At 43.3% G+C, this 19,141-nt stretch overlaps 1 protein-coding gene across 1 annotated transcript in view; it reads right to left on the reverse strand.

Annotated features, from left to right (window-relative positions):
* Positions 1-10,781, reverse strand: part of Erc2 (ELKS/RAB6-interacting/CAST family member 2) — a 681,609-nt gene extending 670,828 nt beyond the window's left edge. The window contains 4 exon segments of the mRNA XM_042054009.1: positions 10,119-10,181; positions 10,183-10,575; positions 10,577-10,690; positions 10,692-10,781. Of these exon segments, the coding sequence (XP_041909943.1) occupies positions 10,119-10,181; positions 10,183-10,575; positions 10,577-10,690; positions 10,692-10,781 (660 nt within the window).
* Positions 10,782-19,141: the final 8,360 nt, after the last annotated feature.

A 19,141-nucleotide genomic window follows, 5' to 3' on the forward strand; every position in this document is an offset into this window, starting at 1 on the left:
GACGATCAGTATTCCTGACCCTTAATCCTACCTTCCCCTCCCTATGCTTGGTTTCAATAGTACCTTTGGCACAGTGGGACTAAAGGAATCTGTTCACTGAAGCAGTCCAAAATGTTTTCTTCGGTTGCATCTGCACTACCAGAATTCCATCGCCCAACTAACATGGTCCAGAAAGACAAGGAGAAGCAGAATCATTCAGCTCTGCCAAGGTCCAGCACACAAAGTCTCCTTCCCTCGTATGGACCAAATCTTTCCAAAGAAAGCCTGAGAACAAAATGTAAGGCTACTCGTGGGGTACACATGCCTGCCTCTAGGGCTGACTGCAGATCACTGAGGCAGAAAACCGCTGACATCTGTGACCAAGACGTAAAGCTCACTTCAAATCATTCTTACACCCTAGCAGAAAAGAAACCCACTGTGGCACGGTGCCATGTCATCCATCTTGTGAGCCAAGGAAATTCATTCCCCCCTATCTACAGAAGACATTTAAAATTGCATTTCTGTCTAAGCAGGTCATCACCTAAGACTGGATAAAAGATCTTCCAGCCTAAAAAAAAAAACGGGGCGGGGGGGTGGACACATAACATCTGAGTAGCTTCAAGGTGTCTCAGGATGAGAAGGAACTTTTTTTTTTTTTTTTTGGTCTTTGTAAGTTCTGGCATTCTGTGCTGTGATGCTGCTGAATTAGACTATCCAGTGCTAACCCCATGTGCCGGTGTAACTTTGGGAAAACATGTACACAAGCATGAATGCCTCAGATGGAAATAAAGTGAAGAGCCTCACACAGAGGCAGTATGTTGTTGAACAGAATGCACAGTCAACAATGATTTACATGGTCAGGGCTTTACTTTCTCACATGACTAGAAATCAGAGGCAGGCCATAGAGCGAGCCTATTTCTCAGCACTTCTTTTGGTCTTTAATCTATGACTAGACCATGGCACACACAGTCCCAAGGCATCGCATCAATACAGAAGACAAGCAGAGAAGAGCATAGAAGAGAGAAGAATAGCTACATAATAGGAGTGGATGGGGGATTTTACAGCAACAGCATCTGAAGGCATATTTAGTTTAAGATAAAGTTTCATGGTCAAGAAAGATTGAGAAATTGATAGACTAAAAAATTTAAGTGCTGTTTAACTTCAAGAGTTGGAGCACTACATATTGTGATATGTGGTATTCCCTGGTTAGGCCCGTCATAAGAAAACACCACAAACGAAGCAGCATATTTCATTATCTCCCAACTCTGGAGGCTGAGATAGAGTGTCAGTCCAGCTGCTTCCTTTGCGGGCTTCCAGGGAAGGATGTGTCCCAAGACTCTCTCCTTTGCTCAACTACAAGGTCACCCTCTGGTTGTATGTGTTCACATCCTCTCTCTGGGCGTGTCTGCACCTCTGTCCAAATCTACCTTTTTATAAAGGCAACAGTCAAACTGGATTAGGCCCATTCTGAAGATTTTAGGTTGATACCTATGGAAGGGTCTTTTCTCCAAATGAGGTCATTTTCAGATAACAGGAGTTAGGAATCCAACCTACCTTTAGCAAGGGAGACAAAATTCAACCTAGAACATATGCATTATGAGTTTCCATGGCAAATGTTTCTAGTATATGTGTCTAAAGTTTCTTTGACCAGAAAATCCTCTTTGGAAAACATTTCCCTGGCCACACTTTGGACATCCTTTCTTCAGGGACTTCTACCAAAAGAAAGAGAGGACAGTGGGAAGACAAATCGATTGTGGTAACGTATCCGATTTATTCTGTTTTCTGTTGCTATAACAAAATACCAGAGACTTAATGAAATACAAAGAAAACTAGGTTTATTAAGCTCATGGCTCTCATCAAAAAGTTATGTGGTGATAGCAACTTCTTGGCTCCTAGCGAATGTTCCAGTGTGTTGGCACGACATGGCAAAAGCCATGTGCAGGGGTGGTGAGGAAACACATGCAGAAAATACCAAAAGGTTGGGGTGGTCTTCTTTTACACAGCCTGCTCTCACAGGAACCGCTGCAGTCCCTAGGAGCCAATCATCCCCATGAGACCTAAGCCAGTCTCCAGAGACCTAACCCAGTCCTTGAGAAAGACATTCCTCCACTTGTGAGGGTGAAATCACCCCAGGACCCATTTACCTCTTAAAGGTCTCACCACCTTCCAACACAGTCACACTAAGAGAAAAGCTTCCAGCCCATTAACATTTAGGAGACAAACCATGTCCAAACCACAGCAGCATCGAACCTCTAGTCCCCTTAACCCTGAGGAGACCCAGCAATTCAGGATAAGCCTTCCCTGCACAAAGTGATGACAGTTTCACTGCTGTTGGACTGCCCTGCTGCAGCTGCCTCATGCCCTTCTCGTCAGGATGAACTGTACCGCTATCAGCTCCCAGCTGGTACAGCTCATCAGAGCCGGCACTCACAATCAAACAAGAACTTCAGAACAGGGTCAAATGACTCCTATTGAAAGGCCTGTGGTTATGCATAATAAAAATAATTTTTTGGGTTTTTTTTGTTTTTTTTTTTTTGTTTGTTTTTCGAGACAGGGTTTCTCTGTAGCTTTGGAGCCTGTCCTGGAACTAGCTCTTGTAGACCAGGCTGGTCTCGAACTCACAGAGATCCGCCTGCCTCTGCCTCCCGAGTGCTGGGATTAAAGGCGTGCGCCACCACCGCCCGGCTTAAAAATAATTTTTTAAGATACATAATAAAAATAAAAATATGATGGGGCTGGAGAATGTAACTTGTTAGAATGTTGGCTTAGCATACACAAAGATGTGCATTCAATTCCTGCACCTCATAAAACTGGGTGTGGTGGTGCACCCTTGTAACCCAAGCAGTCCAGGAAGTAAAGCAAAAGACGGCAGTTCATGAGCATCCTTGCCTACTTAGTGATTGCTGGGTTAGTCTGGAATACATAAAACCCCATCTCCAAAGAGAGAAGAGAAGGAGAAAAGAGGCAAGGAGGGGAGCGGGAGGGGGAGGAGAGGGGAGAGGAGAGGGAGAGAAGAGAGGGAGAAGAGCTCTCGGCTTTTCCAGTTTCAGTCTCCAAATGAGAACTATAAGTGATAGTTGAACGTGGATCAAAAGTTCTTATTAATATTGATTTAAAGTCTATTATTTTCTGTGGGGCTAAGTCAGAAATAGAAATGATCGCATAGACCATTGCTTAAAAGCTGTACCATTTCCCCATACAGGTTTACTTACACTTCTTGGGTTACGCTCCCAATGACCTTGTCCCAGTTCCTCACAAGATGAGTAAATATTAGATCTAGTACAGTCTCCAGTGTGTGGTGCTATTTATATTCCTGCAGAGCCTTGGCTAGCTACACACAACCTAGGAAATGTCTAAAAATTACTCCCCTTATATCTAATTTGGAAAAGAGGTCATTAAAACTACAAAGGTAATAGTGGTACAAAATATTCAGGCATATGAAAGCCAGTAACATCTGTGCACTAAATTGCAAAGATCAAATCCTACAAAAATTTTCCATTTCTGAGTGTTTCAAGACAAGGTCTTTCTCTATTGCCCAAGCTGGTCTTGAACTCAGATTGAAGCTATCCTCCTCACCTTAGTCCTCTATCAAGTAGCTTGGACTAGAAGTGTATAGGACTCCACCCAAATTTAGGGCATTTCTGGACATTTACTTCTACCATATATTCTCCCTCTGAGATCTCTACTATCATGGTAGATAAAGTAGAGATACAAAAGGCTAGAAACGCCAGAAAGGTATTGAAGGGTACACCTGTAATTCAAGCACTCAGGAGACAGAGACAGGAGAATTGCCTACATAGTTTAAGCCAATCTTGGCCTATATGCCCAGTTTCAGGACAGTCAAGACTACATTGTTAAGACTCTGTCTCAGCCGGGCGGCGGTGGCGCACGCCTTTAATCCCAGCACTCGGGAGGCAGAGGCAGGCGGATCTCTGAGTTCGAGGCCAGCCTGGTCTACAAGAGCTAGTTCCAGGACAGGCTCTAGGAACTACAGGGAAACCCTGTCTCGAAAAACCAAAAAAAAAAAAAAAAAAAAGACTCTGTCTCAAAGAGAGAGGGGGGGGGGAAGAGAAAGGAAAAGAATAACCTATTCATTTCTTGAGAAATTGAGTCATTTGACCTCTTTATAATAGTATATTAATAATATATACTATTATTATTATTATTATTATTATTATTATTATTATTATTATTATTATTATTATTATCTCCCAACATCCAGCACAACCCTACAGGCCATCAAGTAACATCAAAAACATTCATTAACAAGGTTAATATTATTTAAAATTGTATTTTCATTTATATGAATATAAGTGTTTTGCCTACATGTATGTATTGCATCATGATAATACCTGGTGCCCTTGAAGGCCAGAAGAGGGTGTCAGATCCCCTGGAACCAGGGTTAAAGTCGCATTAATAACCATATGGTTGCGGGAAACCACCCCAGGGTCTCTACAAGAGCTGTCAGTGTTCTTAACCACTGACACCTCTCCATTTCCACTCGTGATCATATTGTAAACTCACCTTTCTCCAAATCAATCTACTGCTATGATGGTTGAGAATGTGAGCCATGGGTTCAGCCACCCCAAAGAAATAAATTTCCCAGAATACTGTGCTCTGCTCTCTGCATCAAACAATGGAGACATGGATGACAACAAAGAACTGTGTAGCCATGCACTCTGAACTCTGGCTGACACACATGAAGCTAGCCTTGCATCTAGGCACTCTGGCTTACATACATAAGCGAGCCCTGTACCCATGCATTCTGGATTTGGTGGCTTATACACATTAATCTAGCATCTGCCCATGCACTCCAACTTATACACATTAATCTAGCCCTGCATACATTAATCTAACCCTACACCCATGTGCATGGAATTACACACATTAAGATAGCCTCCACCCATATGCTCTGGATTGCTCAAGCTAGCCCCACATAGATGCACTCTGGATTATCACGTGACCCATGACTTCAGGCCTGCAACTCCAGCAGATGTATTTATATCCATGTATTTATATCCATATGCATATTCCTGTGTTGCTGAAAAGAAGGGATGGGAAGTAAAGAAGGGATGGAGTATCTATCCAGGAACCTGATGATCATCAACACTTTGCTTGTAAGAAATCTGGGACTACCTACCCATTGGATCTGTAGTTCCAGAACTTTCTCTAACACAGGGAACAGAGTTCAACAGCCTCCCTTCGAATTGGAAGATGGTCTCAGCTCCCACAGACAGAACCAAAGGACATCAAAGCCATGCCCCTGAGGGAACATGCTGTGGGCTGGCTGGGGACAACTCTATAAAAATATGAATGCCATCGCAAGAGCGCACGAGTTCCTCCGCGCCGTCCTACAATGGCTCTGCCTCCACTTCTCTTCGGCGTAGCACAGTTCAAATGTTTTCAATTCTAACGTCTAACATCCGTAGACAAGTGACATTTGCAGCTGCAGCTTCTGGCTGTTGTGAGCCACAGTCAAGTGTCTCTTAAGACTTTCGTGTCCCTTTCTTGCATAAAGAAAAAGCTACTATGCTTGGCTCTTAACCTTTAAAAGAAGGGTTGCAGTTAACTTGTAGTAACGGTGCTGATTTTATTTCAAAGTGTCCCCCCAAATGTTAAAGCTTTGCTAAAGGTGGTGCCCCTGGAAGATGGTGGGGCTTAGGAGAGGTCCTTGTGTCACTGAAGGCATTCCCTTGGAGGGGATCATGAAGCCCTGGCTAAACAGTTTGCTCCCCACAGACTCTCCACCACTGCCACCCACTGTTGCCCATCAGAGGCCCAGGACAACAGCTCCACCCAATCCTGGACTGAAACCTCTCAAACCATGACTTGAAACAACCTTTGCTCTCCGTAGTTACCTGTGTCAGGTATGTGTTATAAAAGTAGATAAAACAGGTTAGAAACTAGAAACAGCATCAAACCCATTTCTAGGAAAAATAAGGTTCCTGGTTAGAATACAAATCCTATTTTTTTTTAGAATAACAATTACATTTTTAATGGTTATAATGGGAAACTCACGTCACAGAATGGGGAGTCTGACTTCCTCTGTGTCCAGCGGGAAATGCGTCAGAGAGAGTGCACACCTGGTCCCGTCTCAGTTTTTTTTTCCCTTGGTTCCAGTAGCCAACGCCTTAACTGGTGTGATTGGTTAACAGAGCGATCACCTCCCCTTTTGATTAACAAGATTGATCCAAACCCAATACAACTATATACATAGGAACAGATACCAAACATAAACCTACAATAATAAACAATATTAAGCAAGGAATGCATAACAGAAGTTTTACCAAACATTCTATTTTAAGGAGTTTAATCTTACATTGAAAGTAAGCTTGGCTAAATCATGAAGAAGGGTAACTACAATTATCTAATCTTCAACCCAATCAAAGATCTGAGAAGGGGAACAATATTACTTGAGTAAACAGGAAGTGCAATCGAGAACTTCCAAAATGTGCAACAAAAATGACAGAGACAACTGGTTACCTAGACAATCACCCAAAGTCTCATTTGCAATGTTGAAGCAACCAACTTTGGCTAAGGCCTAACGAACTGACATACCATTTTTAAAGGCAAGAAACTTTTCAAAAACTATCTTACCCTGTCTTGGCAGGATTCTACAGTCCTGTTTTAATCCATTTATGGATACTATGTAGTGGTTGAGGGTACAGGCATTTTTTTGCCAAAGGCCAGTTCTGCCAAGAAGAAGACAAGCTCCCAGTGGAGTGTCTCTGGTGCTCAACATTCTCTCGGGAGTAGAATCGGTGTTGCCAGGACAGTGTCTCACTACCACAGAACTCTAAGTTAGATTAAATGCCATTTTCTACAGCTCTTTGAAGAGGTTGAAGATTATCTGTCAATATAGAATATAATTTCTATGTATCTAAAGAACCTGATTAGTCAACTATAATATAACAATAGATGACTATTGATCTATGATTTTTAATAACCTATCTAATTTAAAGAAGAAAAAAAAAGAATACAAATCCTAAATATAACCAAGTTCCTAATCATATCCGTTAGAGCTTGTTCGTTTCTTTTCCTCCACCATGATCTTCCTGCTATACTAGCACTCTCTCTGCTCGGTGCCCCTTCATAGGTAGGAACCAGAAAGTCAAGAGCCTACTCAAAAACCCTAAAGGCCAGCTCTGCTACTTTCCGACTTGGCCAAAAAATCTGGGCAAGCCCTGCAGTCTCTCGACAAATGCGTTTTTCTTTAAGATAAGGAAACCTCTAGTGCTGGCCTCAGACAACTGATTAAAGAATGAGTGATGACATTCGTAGCGTTCTGCTGGTGACACGCGGGTCACTATAAACCACATCAGATGGCTACTGGCGACGGCAGCAGTAAATGGAGCAGCCACAGAGTCTAGGCTGCTTCCCAAAGTTTATTTCCTCTAGGTTCACTATTTTCATTATTTGTCTGTTTTCCCCATTTTGGTTTCCTTTGACACATGTAACCAAGGCTGCCCTGGAACTTCCTACATAACCAAGGGCAACTTTTAACCCTTGATCTTCCTTCCTCCTCCCAAGTGCTGGCACTCAGCATTTTCCCCCATGCCTGACGAGCACCACTTTTAGGACAAACCTAAAAAAAGCCTACAGATTCAGTTACTACCACTATGTCTATCATCTCTGTCTTAGAGGAGAAGACTTCACCCCCCACTTCCTCCAGCTGTGTCAGGAGAATTAAGACCTCAGTGTGACATCTTCAAGAATCTCTTGCCCTGGGATAGCAATTCTCAAAGCCAAGCTCCCAGATGTAGAAGACCTGGATCCCCATGTTGCTACATAGAAAATATCTGACATGGAGAGTCGCTTGACTTGCTTCATACCTTAGGGAATAAGAAATAAACGTCAGTGGCCAGGTATGGTGGTGTACACCTTCAATCCCAGAACTCAGGGGGCAGAGGCAGGTGGATGTCTGAGTTCAAAGCCAGTCTGGTCTACAGAGTGAGTTCTAGGCCAGACAAGGATACATAGCAAGATGGTGGGAAGGGAGGAAGGGAGGGAGGGAGGGAGGGAGGGAGGGAGGGAGAGAGGGAGGGAGGGAGGGAGGGAGGGGAGGGAAAGAAGGAAGAATATTTGTGTTTAAGTCACTGAGATTTGAGGTCTATTGTCACCCCCAGAAGAACCTACCCTATCCTGAGCAAGAGGAATGCATATACCTCTAAAAGGGGACCCTGATATACTTCTAAAAGGGAATAAAAGGGGCCTCTACTAAAAAAAATAAAAATAAACTTAGTTCATTATATTCATTTTACTTTGTCTCATCCACATATTTTGTAAATGTCAAAGAAGACACAAAACACGCTGACACTGTAGCATAATGTATTTAACAATAAACACACATGTATAAATATGGATTGGTGCTCAGACATAAACTCAATAACAGAGGCAGAGGCTAAAAGTCACTTTCGAGCTGACAGACCAGAGACTACCCTTCCAGCTGTCTGCCACTGATTTCATTCGTTGCTGAACTGCTTCTAACTACTTAAAATGAGAAAAGCTACAGAGAGGAGAACAGCAAATGTTGGAGCCGAGAGATGCACATCACAGTAACATGTTCACCGAGCGTTCAGGAGCCAGCAAATCAGAACACAGCAGAGAACAGTGGTTCGGAAAAGAAGGGGAGCTTCTGTCCCATGGGAAACGATCGCATTCTCCGCATCTGAAGAGCAGCGCCAGCTCTCCGCCAGATAACGAGATCAGGTGACTTCTCACAGCACACAGAAAGCCACAAAGATCAGATCCGTGTGCAAGTCAGAAATGCACCCACAGCTGCTTAGCTCTAAAGTGCTAGCGTCAGAGAATGGGGTGGAGGGGTCAGCAGATGAGCCCCAACCAAAAGGCAGAAAGCAACACTAGGCCTACGGCAAGACCAGCTGTCAGTCATTAGTTCCGCCAGTTGGGATTATCCCAGACTTCTAACAGGGAGTTCATGGGCCCAAGGGCACAACACCCTTTCTCCCCATTAGCGCTCTCTCTACAGTAAGAAACTGAGATTTAGGTATAGGTGCATCTGATTCCAAAGCACTTGTGAAAACAACACTGTGTAAACAGGACTCAGATGATACAGAACGGACGCCGACGGGGCAAGAAAGGGAAAATGATGTCGGGGAAGCTAACCGTGGGAAGGAAGAGGAAGAACACCGCAAGAGAAACCTCAGCTCTGTGCAGGGCGACCACGGATGGAGCACACAGCTCGGATGTGGAAGTAAGTGGTACAAGATGAGACTGGCCCAGGTCTTCCAGAAGGTGCCATGGGCTCAGTCAAGGAGGCACAATACCTTCTGGAGATGATGAGCTTTGAGAAGGGAACAGGGGCTGTAAGCAGGGGAATAGCCACTGGTGGGTGGCGGCGCCTTTAATCCCAGTACTCGGGAGGCAGGCAGATCTCCATTTGTTTGAGGCCAGCCTGGTCTACAAAGCAAGCCTCCAGGACAGACTCCAAAGCTACAGAGAAACCCTGTCTCAAAAAAGCAAAAAAAAGGGGGGGGGGGCGACGAAATTCAATGAAGACTCTGGGAAACTAATCTCACTAATTAAACTATAAGATAGAAGATGGATCAAAGGCTAAGAAGGCACCTTGAGCATAGTCGATGAATACTAAATGGATAAAGGCTGAAGACCAAGCTAAGGAAAGTTTCCTTTACCTGGTAAGGGAAACCCCATTCTTCCCAATTCTGTTCAATGTTGTTGGGTTGGCTACTTAGAGAATGCTGCTTATTCTAAGAAACAATGCTGGTTCAACAGCAAGAAAGATAACAAACAATAAACCATCACCAATCAAGTGTGACCTTTTAATGTGAAATGTTTACTCATGCAGAGGGTATCATTTTCCTCTTCTATGCTGAGGGGGGCATCTGAACTGCTGTTCCAACTGCTGAAAAAGAGAACAAAATTAACCACGTACAAAAGTTGGCACTGAGGATCAATCCTCCCCCACTCTGCAGCTATGTGGAAGGGTTACTGGAGTAAGGAGATCAATCAATACACTATAGTACTTCCTGGGTTCTGCTGTGGCATCCAAACGAAACATTAAGCTGTAACCTTCTTGGTGGTGCCCAACTTCCTTGACACATACAGTAAGCCTGGAGCCATCCGCAAAGCCTGGGAACACTGTGACAGTCAGAACCTACCTGGTTTCTTCTTCGTGAGAAAACTCTCATCTGCTCCTTGAGGACAGACATCCGAGCTGCCTCCCTCTTTTCTCAGCACTCTCTCTTTCTTGAGCTCGGGACTCCAGAAAGTCTTGATGCTGTTCATGGATGACCCCAGTTTGCTGTCCTTAATGTCAAGCTCCTTCCGGAGGAGGTCATTCTCTCTCTGCAGTTCTTTGAGCTGGGCTTGAAGATCCAACATGGTGCTGTCTCTTACCTGCCTCAACATGGAGGGCACCTGGTGGTGGTGGTGATGGGATGAGCCGCTCAGCCCCCCGTGTTGATCCGTATAGGAAAGAACGTCCGTATGGGAAAGTCCAGCGGACGCAATATTGGGACTACTCCCCATGGCTGTGACCCGGCCTCCATACACAGCTCGATTCGTGGCCCTGCCCAGAGTCATTGTACCCTTTGGGTAAGTTGTGGACGCCACCCCCTTCATGGTCACTCAAATACATGGGTCCAGATGTGGCATAGGCTGCATTAAGGGACTGGATATTCTCCATAGACAAAGTCTTGCCTGTTCCTCCCCCTCCCCCACTGCTTGTTCTTTCGGTGGCCCAACCGAGGAGACCTTGGCAAACGAGGTGATCTGGAAGGGCTACCTTCCAGATTAGTGATTGTTCTTGCACTTCCATACATTTTTCTGCTGTGATGTGGTGCTATTCAAGAGAAGAAATGCTAGGCAACCTTAGAGTTTAATTCCTCCACAGCCAGAATTCTCACCACAATTCTGTATAGTCTGTGCCGGCAAATGGCTCCACTCAGAGATCTGCAAAACAGAGAAAGGATAATTAAAAACAAACTTCTTCAGAACTCTAACTAACTACAGTTGCATCATGTCTTAAAATAGATTGATAGTAGTAGAATACTCTCCTAGAAAGAACAAGGTCCTGGGTTCAAGTCTCAGCATTGAAAATAAAATCTATATAGATAGACAGACAGAATGATGGATGAATGAATGAGAGAGAAATGATAGACAGACAGACAGACAGATAGACAAGACAGACAGACAGACAGACAGATGACAGATAGGATAGATGAGAATGATAAGTGAGTGGCACAAAATGGCACTGATGGATGGTAGATGGTAGAAAGAGTAAAGTGCTCCCATAACATCTACTTATAAAGAAAAAATCATTCCCAAAACACTTCATGCTACATGTAAACTTTTAAAACAAATTTTCCCACCCTGACTCCAAAGTCAAAAGTGATCAAAACAAAAAGGAAATTCTTTTTTTCCATAGGAAATGAAGGTTCTGCCTCTTGATTTATGCTAAGTATGGTTTGGAAATCCAAAAGCTCACCATTTAGACCGTTAGCAGTAAAATAACCCATCTTTAGGACATGGCCCTCAAATACACATAGCTTAAAATAATGATGGTGAGGAAGTGCTGCTCCTTGGGTGTCTATATCTGACCTATGCGTTGTCCTTTCTCTTCCTGCGCCCTTCAGGAGATCACAGAGCTCCCTTGTACTCTGCACCCAGCACAACCCTCTCGAGACAGTCCTACCATGCACTTGCCACCGACACAGGATTTGGAGCTCACTCCGTCTCAGAGCTAGAACCAAGAGGTATCTCAGCCAGCAGAACACCTGCACATGTGGTCAGAGTCTCAGAGCTGTTACCCAGGGAAACAGCAGTCCTTCCTGACTCTTCCCGTCATACATCTTCCAGGCTGGCATCTGAGAGTTCTTTTCCATATTAGCTGACCTTAATCTTCATATGAACCTCCTTCCACACATAATAAAAATGGCACAGGAGTAACAATGCCAGGGGGTTAAAGCTGAAGTTCCTGGTCCCCTAACTCCCTAAAAAACAGGAAGAGAGGCTCCCTATGGTGGTGAGCCAAGTCGATCAGGGCAGTTTCATGTAGCTGGGGCCTCAGGGTTGCAATTATCACTTCAATGCTGGGTCTCAAAAGGCCTTAATGGGGCCTCCCACCTCCTGCTTTCAGGAAATATTCAGTGTGTTTTGCTTTCCTTCATCTGGAGATAGGAGGACAGAGTCTAAAGAGGGGCAAACTCCCACTTCTAATGCAGACGAGATGGTGACCTTAGGCAAATTTGAAAAACTGTCACGGATTTACTCTTCGGTAGCTAAAGTGCAGATATATACCATCTAACTTGTTACTTCATACCAGATGCTATCTAGAAAATACCTAGTTGCTACCTAACATAAAAGTCAATAAACAGCTTTTATAAAAATAAAGAAATAGTTTCTGTTTAGTGTCTCAATGAGATTAAAACACTAAAAACCACACACAGAGGCAATGTTTATTTCCATCTCCCTATCATTTATCTCTCCTCTCACATCTAGACACTTTCTAGTAATGCAATCTCTATTCCTTCCCTAAAGGAGCACTTTCTAAACCCCTACTCCCGGTTCATGAGGACTCACGGCTGCCTCCCACGACTCCATCCTGGAAGGCAATCAGAGGTGAAAATATAATCCAAGTCTGTCTAATCGTTATACTCCATTCCAGACCTGGTAAGTAGTTCAAAGAATGTTGCATGACTCTCACTGGTCCAAAAAGACTCCATATTGTGACTTCAGGCAGAACAGATAGGAAAGAGGAGGTCACCTTCTTTTAGAACTAGTTGTTTTCAAGATGGAACTCTGGAAGTGATGGCTGAATGCTCAGCCCCAATTAAGAATCTACATTATGCCCTGAGGCTCTGGAATGTTACAGAAAGGGCAGAAAGAATGGACCAATCAGAGGACAACAGAGGTGCACAGAACATGGACTCCCGGTACTCCTGTGACTGAGATCACCTGCCAAGGTCTGCACAGAGGCCCATGTGGTCCCATCCCTCGCTGAAGGTCTATAGGCAGTTTACAGTTAATGAGGAAAAGATTTTTCTCAGTGATTGTAGCCTTAAGTAACCCTTAGTAAACTCAATGGCTCATTAGCAAGAAGACACAGGGATGGCAAGATCACTCAGTGGGCTAAGTGGGTAAAAGTGTTTTGCCTTGCAAATTTGATTACCTGAATTGTATCTCCAGGATCCATAGTAGAGGGAGATAACCAATTCTCAAGAGAGTTGCCTCTGAGCTCTATAGGTGTGCCACACTCACATACACACATACACACTCTCCTACACACATATATACTCACCTACACACATATAAACTCACCTGCACACATATAAACTAACCTACACACATATACACTCACATATACACATATACACTCATCTATACACATACATACCACACTCACCTACACACATACACACTCACATACACACATATACACTTACTGACACACGTATACACTCTCCTACACACATATACACTCACATACACATATAAACTCACATACACACTCACCTACACAGATACACACTGACCTACATACACACTCACCTACACACATATACACTCACCTACACACATATACCTCACATACACATATAAACTCACATACACACTCACCTACACTGACACAAATAATAAACAGTAATTTGAGGGCACATGATCGCAGAAGTGGGGCTAGCTGGGCAAAAAGGAAGGTCATCAGGGAGAAGAAGATGGACAAGAAGGGTAACAAGGGGTGAACGCAATCAAGATACATCAAATCCATGTATAAAAATGTCAAAATAAAAGCCACTGTATGTTGTTAGGAAATATATTTTCAGCAAGAATATAAATAGAAGGAGAACTCTGGGAAAGAATGAGGAAGCCGCAACAAGAACAGGGAGAGGAGGACATTAGGGGGCCAGCCATCCAGCCATCTAGCCAGTCACACAGTAAGAAGAAAGAACGGTATACAGACATAGAGAAAGCTAAAATCCCAGAGGCAAATGGCAGTCGGAGATAACTTAAGAAAAGCTAGAAAGAAACAAGCCAAGCTAAGACCTGGGTATTCCATAACTATAAATAAGCCTCTGTATGTGACTTTATTTGGGAGCTGAGTAACAGGTCCCCCCAAAAAGTCAAAAGAGTAAACATCCCACAATAGTATATAATACATAAATGCTAATTTAAAAAGAGGAAAAATAAATAAAAGGCAGGCCTCTGAGAAACTACCAATTACAAGGGGCCTCTGTGGGAGGGAAGCTAAGCCAAGGGAAACAGCTGCACTTGGGAGTGTGTAAAGCCAACAAGGAGATGACACTGATCATTCTGGATCTAGTCACCACTGAAGCTCATCTCTCCAGGACCATTTCAACTACATGTGTCAGACAGACAGGCATTAGCAGCCCCAAGCCTTAGCCCGTCTTCCCTCCCTTCTTCCCTCCTGTTTTCAGGTATTTCTTTACTTATGTGTTGTATGTGTGTGCATGTAACCTATTGTGCAGGTCAGAGGCTAGCTTCTGGGAGTCGGTTCTCTCCTTCCACCACGTCAGTGCCCCGGACAGAACTCAGAAGAGTAGCAAGTATCCTTGTCCACTGAGCCTTCTCACCAGCACAGCCTCTTCTCGTTGTGGGATATTTGTATATTGTGAACATATACCAATGTGACTGGCTTAATAAAGAGCTGAACGGCTGATGGAGGCGGGTCTTCTATCAACCTGTTGATTTCATTGGTTAATTAATAAAGAAAACTGCTTGGCCTAATAGGTTTAGAAAATAGGTGGTGGAGTAGACAGAACAGGAAGAAGGAAGTGAGTAGATGGCTCAGACAATTGCCCTGCCTCTGCAACCAGATGCGATGAAGCTCCAGCCCAAGATGGACGTATGCTAGAAACTAAACGGTAAGGCACCACTTCGTGGTGCTACACAGATTATTAGATATGGGTTAATCCAAGATGTGAGTAAGAGGCTGAAAATAATGGGCCAGGCACTGTTAAAAGAATACAATTTGTGTGTTGTTATTTCGCGTGGTAAAGCTAAGCATGCGGGAGCAGGGCAGCGGGAATCCGGCCCACAGCTCCACACTACAAACGGCCAATAGGTAAGCAGGAGGTATAGGCAGGACTTCTGGGGCAGAGAGAGGAAGTAGGAGGAGATAGTCAAATGCAAGAGAGACATGGAATGAGTCAACACACAGAATGGGAGAGAGGTAAAAGCCACATGGTAGAACATAGATTAATAAAACTATGTGTTAATTTAAGTATAAGAGCTAGTAAAAAAACTAGCTAAGTCTAAGCTAATGGCCACGTTTCATAATTAATAAGAAGTTTCTGTGTCATTATTTGGGAGCTGGCTGGCAGGACAGAGAAAGATTTGTACACCTTTTGAGTTCCTCATAATGCCCTCCTATCTGACTCTAGGTTCAGTCCTATGACTTTGGCTAAGTGAAAATCAATGTGAATGAAGCAGAAGCTTGGGGACAGCACCTGTGTGTTTATGGCATTGTTCGTTGTCCTTTACAACACCAGGAAGAACATGCTTTACCGACATGAGAAGCACAAAACATAGCCAAGTTGGCCCCTGCCAGCAGTCCACCAACCCCCAAACAATGAAAGCAAGCGCCATCCAGTTGAGTGGAGTTGCCTCCTCAGCGGCTGCCCACAGATGCATGAGCAGCCCTGCTAAGATGGGCTGAGCGCACACAGACCCCATCAGTGCTTCTTAGAATCTCACAGAACTTGTGTGATCGGTTGTTTGGCAGTATGTGGGAGCAATGCGTGACAAATGTCTTTGCCCATGAATTTGTTTTTGCAAATTCTATCTTACTTTGGGTTCCTAACATTACACCCTAAGGAGTCTTCAGATATATGGGAAGAAACATTTTCTGTAAATGTTTCCCGTTCCCTAAAAAGACAGTCTTTAAAAGGATTCTCTAATGGTTTGTAGCTTAGGCACTTTGTTTGAAATGTTACATGCTCAAAAACGCCGTTTGTGTTTTCCTTGGAAATACACAAAAAGCATGCTACTAGTTAAGAATTTGGTATGAGCATATTCTCATACCAAAAATCTCTCATTGGTAAAAAGAAGTACCAATACACCAATAATAAGAATTCAGTTATATAAATGATAAATAACACAGACAAGAGAGTGGACCAGCATGACAGCGTGAACATCAAATGAGACAGAAAGATGTTCCTGACATACTGATAGTAGGTAAGAGCAGAGTAAAAACGCGCGCGCGCGTGTGTGTGTGTGTGTGTGTGTGCGTGGACATGTTCCTCACACTTCTGGGAAGCACAGATATGTGCACATACTAGCAGGGAGACTACAGTAACACACACAGACCGACACCAGAGCTCAAATCCCAAGCACCCATGTAAGACTCCAGCAAGACCTGAATTCAATCCCAAGCACACCCACATAAAACTCCAGAAAGTCCTGAGTTCAGATCCCGAGCACCCACAAAAGAGTCCAGGCATGCTGCAAGGGTCTGTAATCCGGCACTGCAGTGACAGGTACACGAGGCTCACTGCGGCCAGCTGGCCACAGACCTAGCTGCAGGTTCAGCAGGAGACTCAGCCTCAAGGGAACAAGGTGGAGAGTGACAATAGCAGGACACCTGACATGCTCCTACATGCACGTACTGGTACTGGACCCACACATATGCACACACTTACACCACACACGCCATAGTCACACATAGTAATAATGACTGTGCTTCCTTATTTAAAAAGCAAAAACATTCTGACATTGGCTCCTGGTTTCTCTGGGCTCTCTTGATCCAGGGTTAGTACCAGATTTAATGCCAGTATCAGGAACAGAAGCCTTCCTTCCCTATGCTCTTCAACCAGTAAACAACAGACAAAGTCATCCCGATCATGAAGTGGTTGGCTAAACAAACACATGAAACCGGACAGACTGGGATGTTGATTACATCTCACTCTTTACCATGTATTTTCATCTATTATCTAGTCTCTGTCACTTATTGTTATTTTTTTCTTCAAACACAGTCTAATCCATATAGGCAACATAAATACATACATACATACATACATACATACATACATACATACATTACATTACATTATATCCCTATCTCATTCTTAATGTTTGTGTTTTTCTGTTTCTCTAGCCAACAATATAATGTATTTTTGTCTCTTAGTATTTCAAAAGTGTATATCTTTTTATTGGATGAATGCATTATATTTTAGTGCTTTGACTGTATCTCTCTATTCTTAATAGTAACTTCTACTGCCATTCAGTTTACTTTTGCCTTTTTTTACTCTAAATGTTCATTTGTCTTCAATCATATTTTCAAATAAGCACACCCATGCTGCATATTCCAGGGATGTACTATAGACATCTCTTATTGCCAATTGTGAACAGCAAGAATTGTTCAGCTGGGAGCAGCTCACGTAAAGACGCTCACTGGAAACTTACATGTTTTCTGGCCAACATGCATGCTGGAACGCCTGAGTCCAGTACCTGAAGCCCACGTAAAGGCTGACAGAGAAAAATGACTCTTCAAAATCATCTCTGACTTGCACACTGTGCCGTGGCACACACATATAGAAACACAATTAAAATAGTAAATACTTTCTGTATAAATTGATGTCCCACAGATCATCCAGGATGGACAAAATCGCTAGAGCTCAGTTCTTAAAGAATCAGAACCTGAGACTATAACATATCTTTCTTCTAAACTGTCTTTTAGATAGGGTTCACTATGTAACCCTGGCTGGCTAGAGCTATTCAGGCTAGACCGGCCGTAAACTCACAGAAATGCACCTGCCTCTGGCTCCTGAAACACAGGAATTAAAGGTGTGTGCCACTACACTCAAGTCATTTTTCTAATTTTAAATGTGTCATGAACCTAAATGCTTAACTTGTTAAAATAACTAATAGGTTATTATAGAGAATACATGTGTTAAAGATTAAACAAAAATAATCTTACCAACAATGTCCCTTTAACAAAATGATGCTTGTGATATATATGTAATTTTTGGATGAATCAGGATTGAATCCTACATAAAGTCCCATACCACACTCTCCTTTTCCTCAATATTTCATTCCTAACACCGTCTCCTTTTTAGACATGATTATTAATGGCTATTATAAAAAATCTAAAAGATGGCCACCAAAAATCCCTTCCCTTTCTGTAGGTGAACATTCCTCTTTCCTACCAAGGAAAATTCTATTTCCTTCCTTCTTGAATGTGGAGTGGACTCACAACTGGCTTAAACCAACAAACTCAAAAGATGTGACATTGTTCTCACACTGAACTTTACCCTAAGAGAGCCTAAAAGTTTCTCTTTGTCTCTTCAAATTCATCTGACGTGACGTAAAGGAGTTGTAGTCTCTAATCCTGACCATCAATCTGTCAAACGCTTAGATTAGTGGCATACGCCTCTGGGTGTCATTTCCAGAGAGAATCACCTCTGACCTACTGATGAGTTTAAACTCTAGTGAAGTCCTCAGAGGTAACGAACTGTAAAAGGCAGAGGCCGGGTGGAGGAAGTCAGCTGTAAGGGCAGAGGCCGGGTGGAGGAAGTCAGCTGTAAGGGCAGAGGCCGGGTGGAGGAAGTCAGCTGTAAGGGCAGAGGCCGGGTGGAGGAAGTCAGCTGTCAGGGCACGTCCTTCAAGAGCTGTGTCTCACCCTACCCCTTTCTTCTGTCTCCTGGCACCAAGACACAAGCTTATCATCTTGCCCTCCCCAAAATCATGAGCCAAATAAAGAATCCCTCCCCTAAAGGTGTTTTCTCAAATAGTTTGTTCAGATATCTAGGTCACAACTAGCGCAGAAGTCCAAGCTGTACTATTGGAAACAGACTGTCACAGAAAATCTTTGGAGATGAGACTCTACACAGAAACACAGTTGATATGAAGATGCAAACATCCCAGCCAGCAGCCAGCACTCAGACAGGCCAGCGAGATAAGCCACCTTGAACTGCCATCCAGTATCACTGGCATGAGTGACACTCCAACACTAGAAGCAGGATCAGGACCATCAGTCAAGCTGCAGAGCTGTGGAAAATAACAAGCTATTACTTAAAACCTCCCAACTTTGGAACCAGTCACTTAGAGCTTTATTGAATGGTTATTTAATCACTTATTTAACTAATCATATGACACGGGTTATTTGTTGAATGAAAATGTAATAATGTTGTGATGGAAAACATTTCACAATATTTTGATTGAAAAA

This window comes from Arvicola amphibius, chromosome 12 (genome assembly GCF_903992535.2).
Source record: "Arvicola amphibius chromosome 12, mArvAmp1.2, whole genome shotgun sequence".
NCBI lineage: Eukaryota > Metazoa > Chordata > Mammalia > Rodentia > Cricetidae > Arvicola > Arvicola amphibius.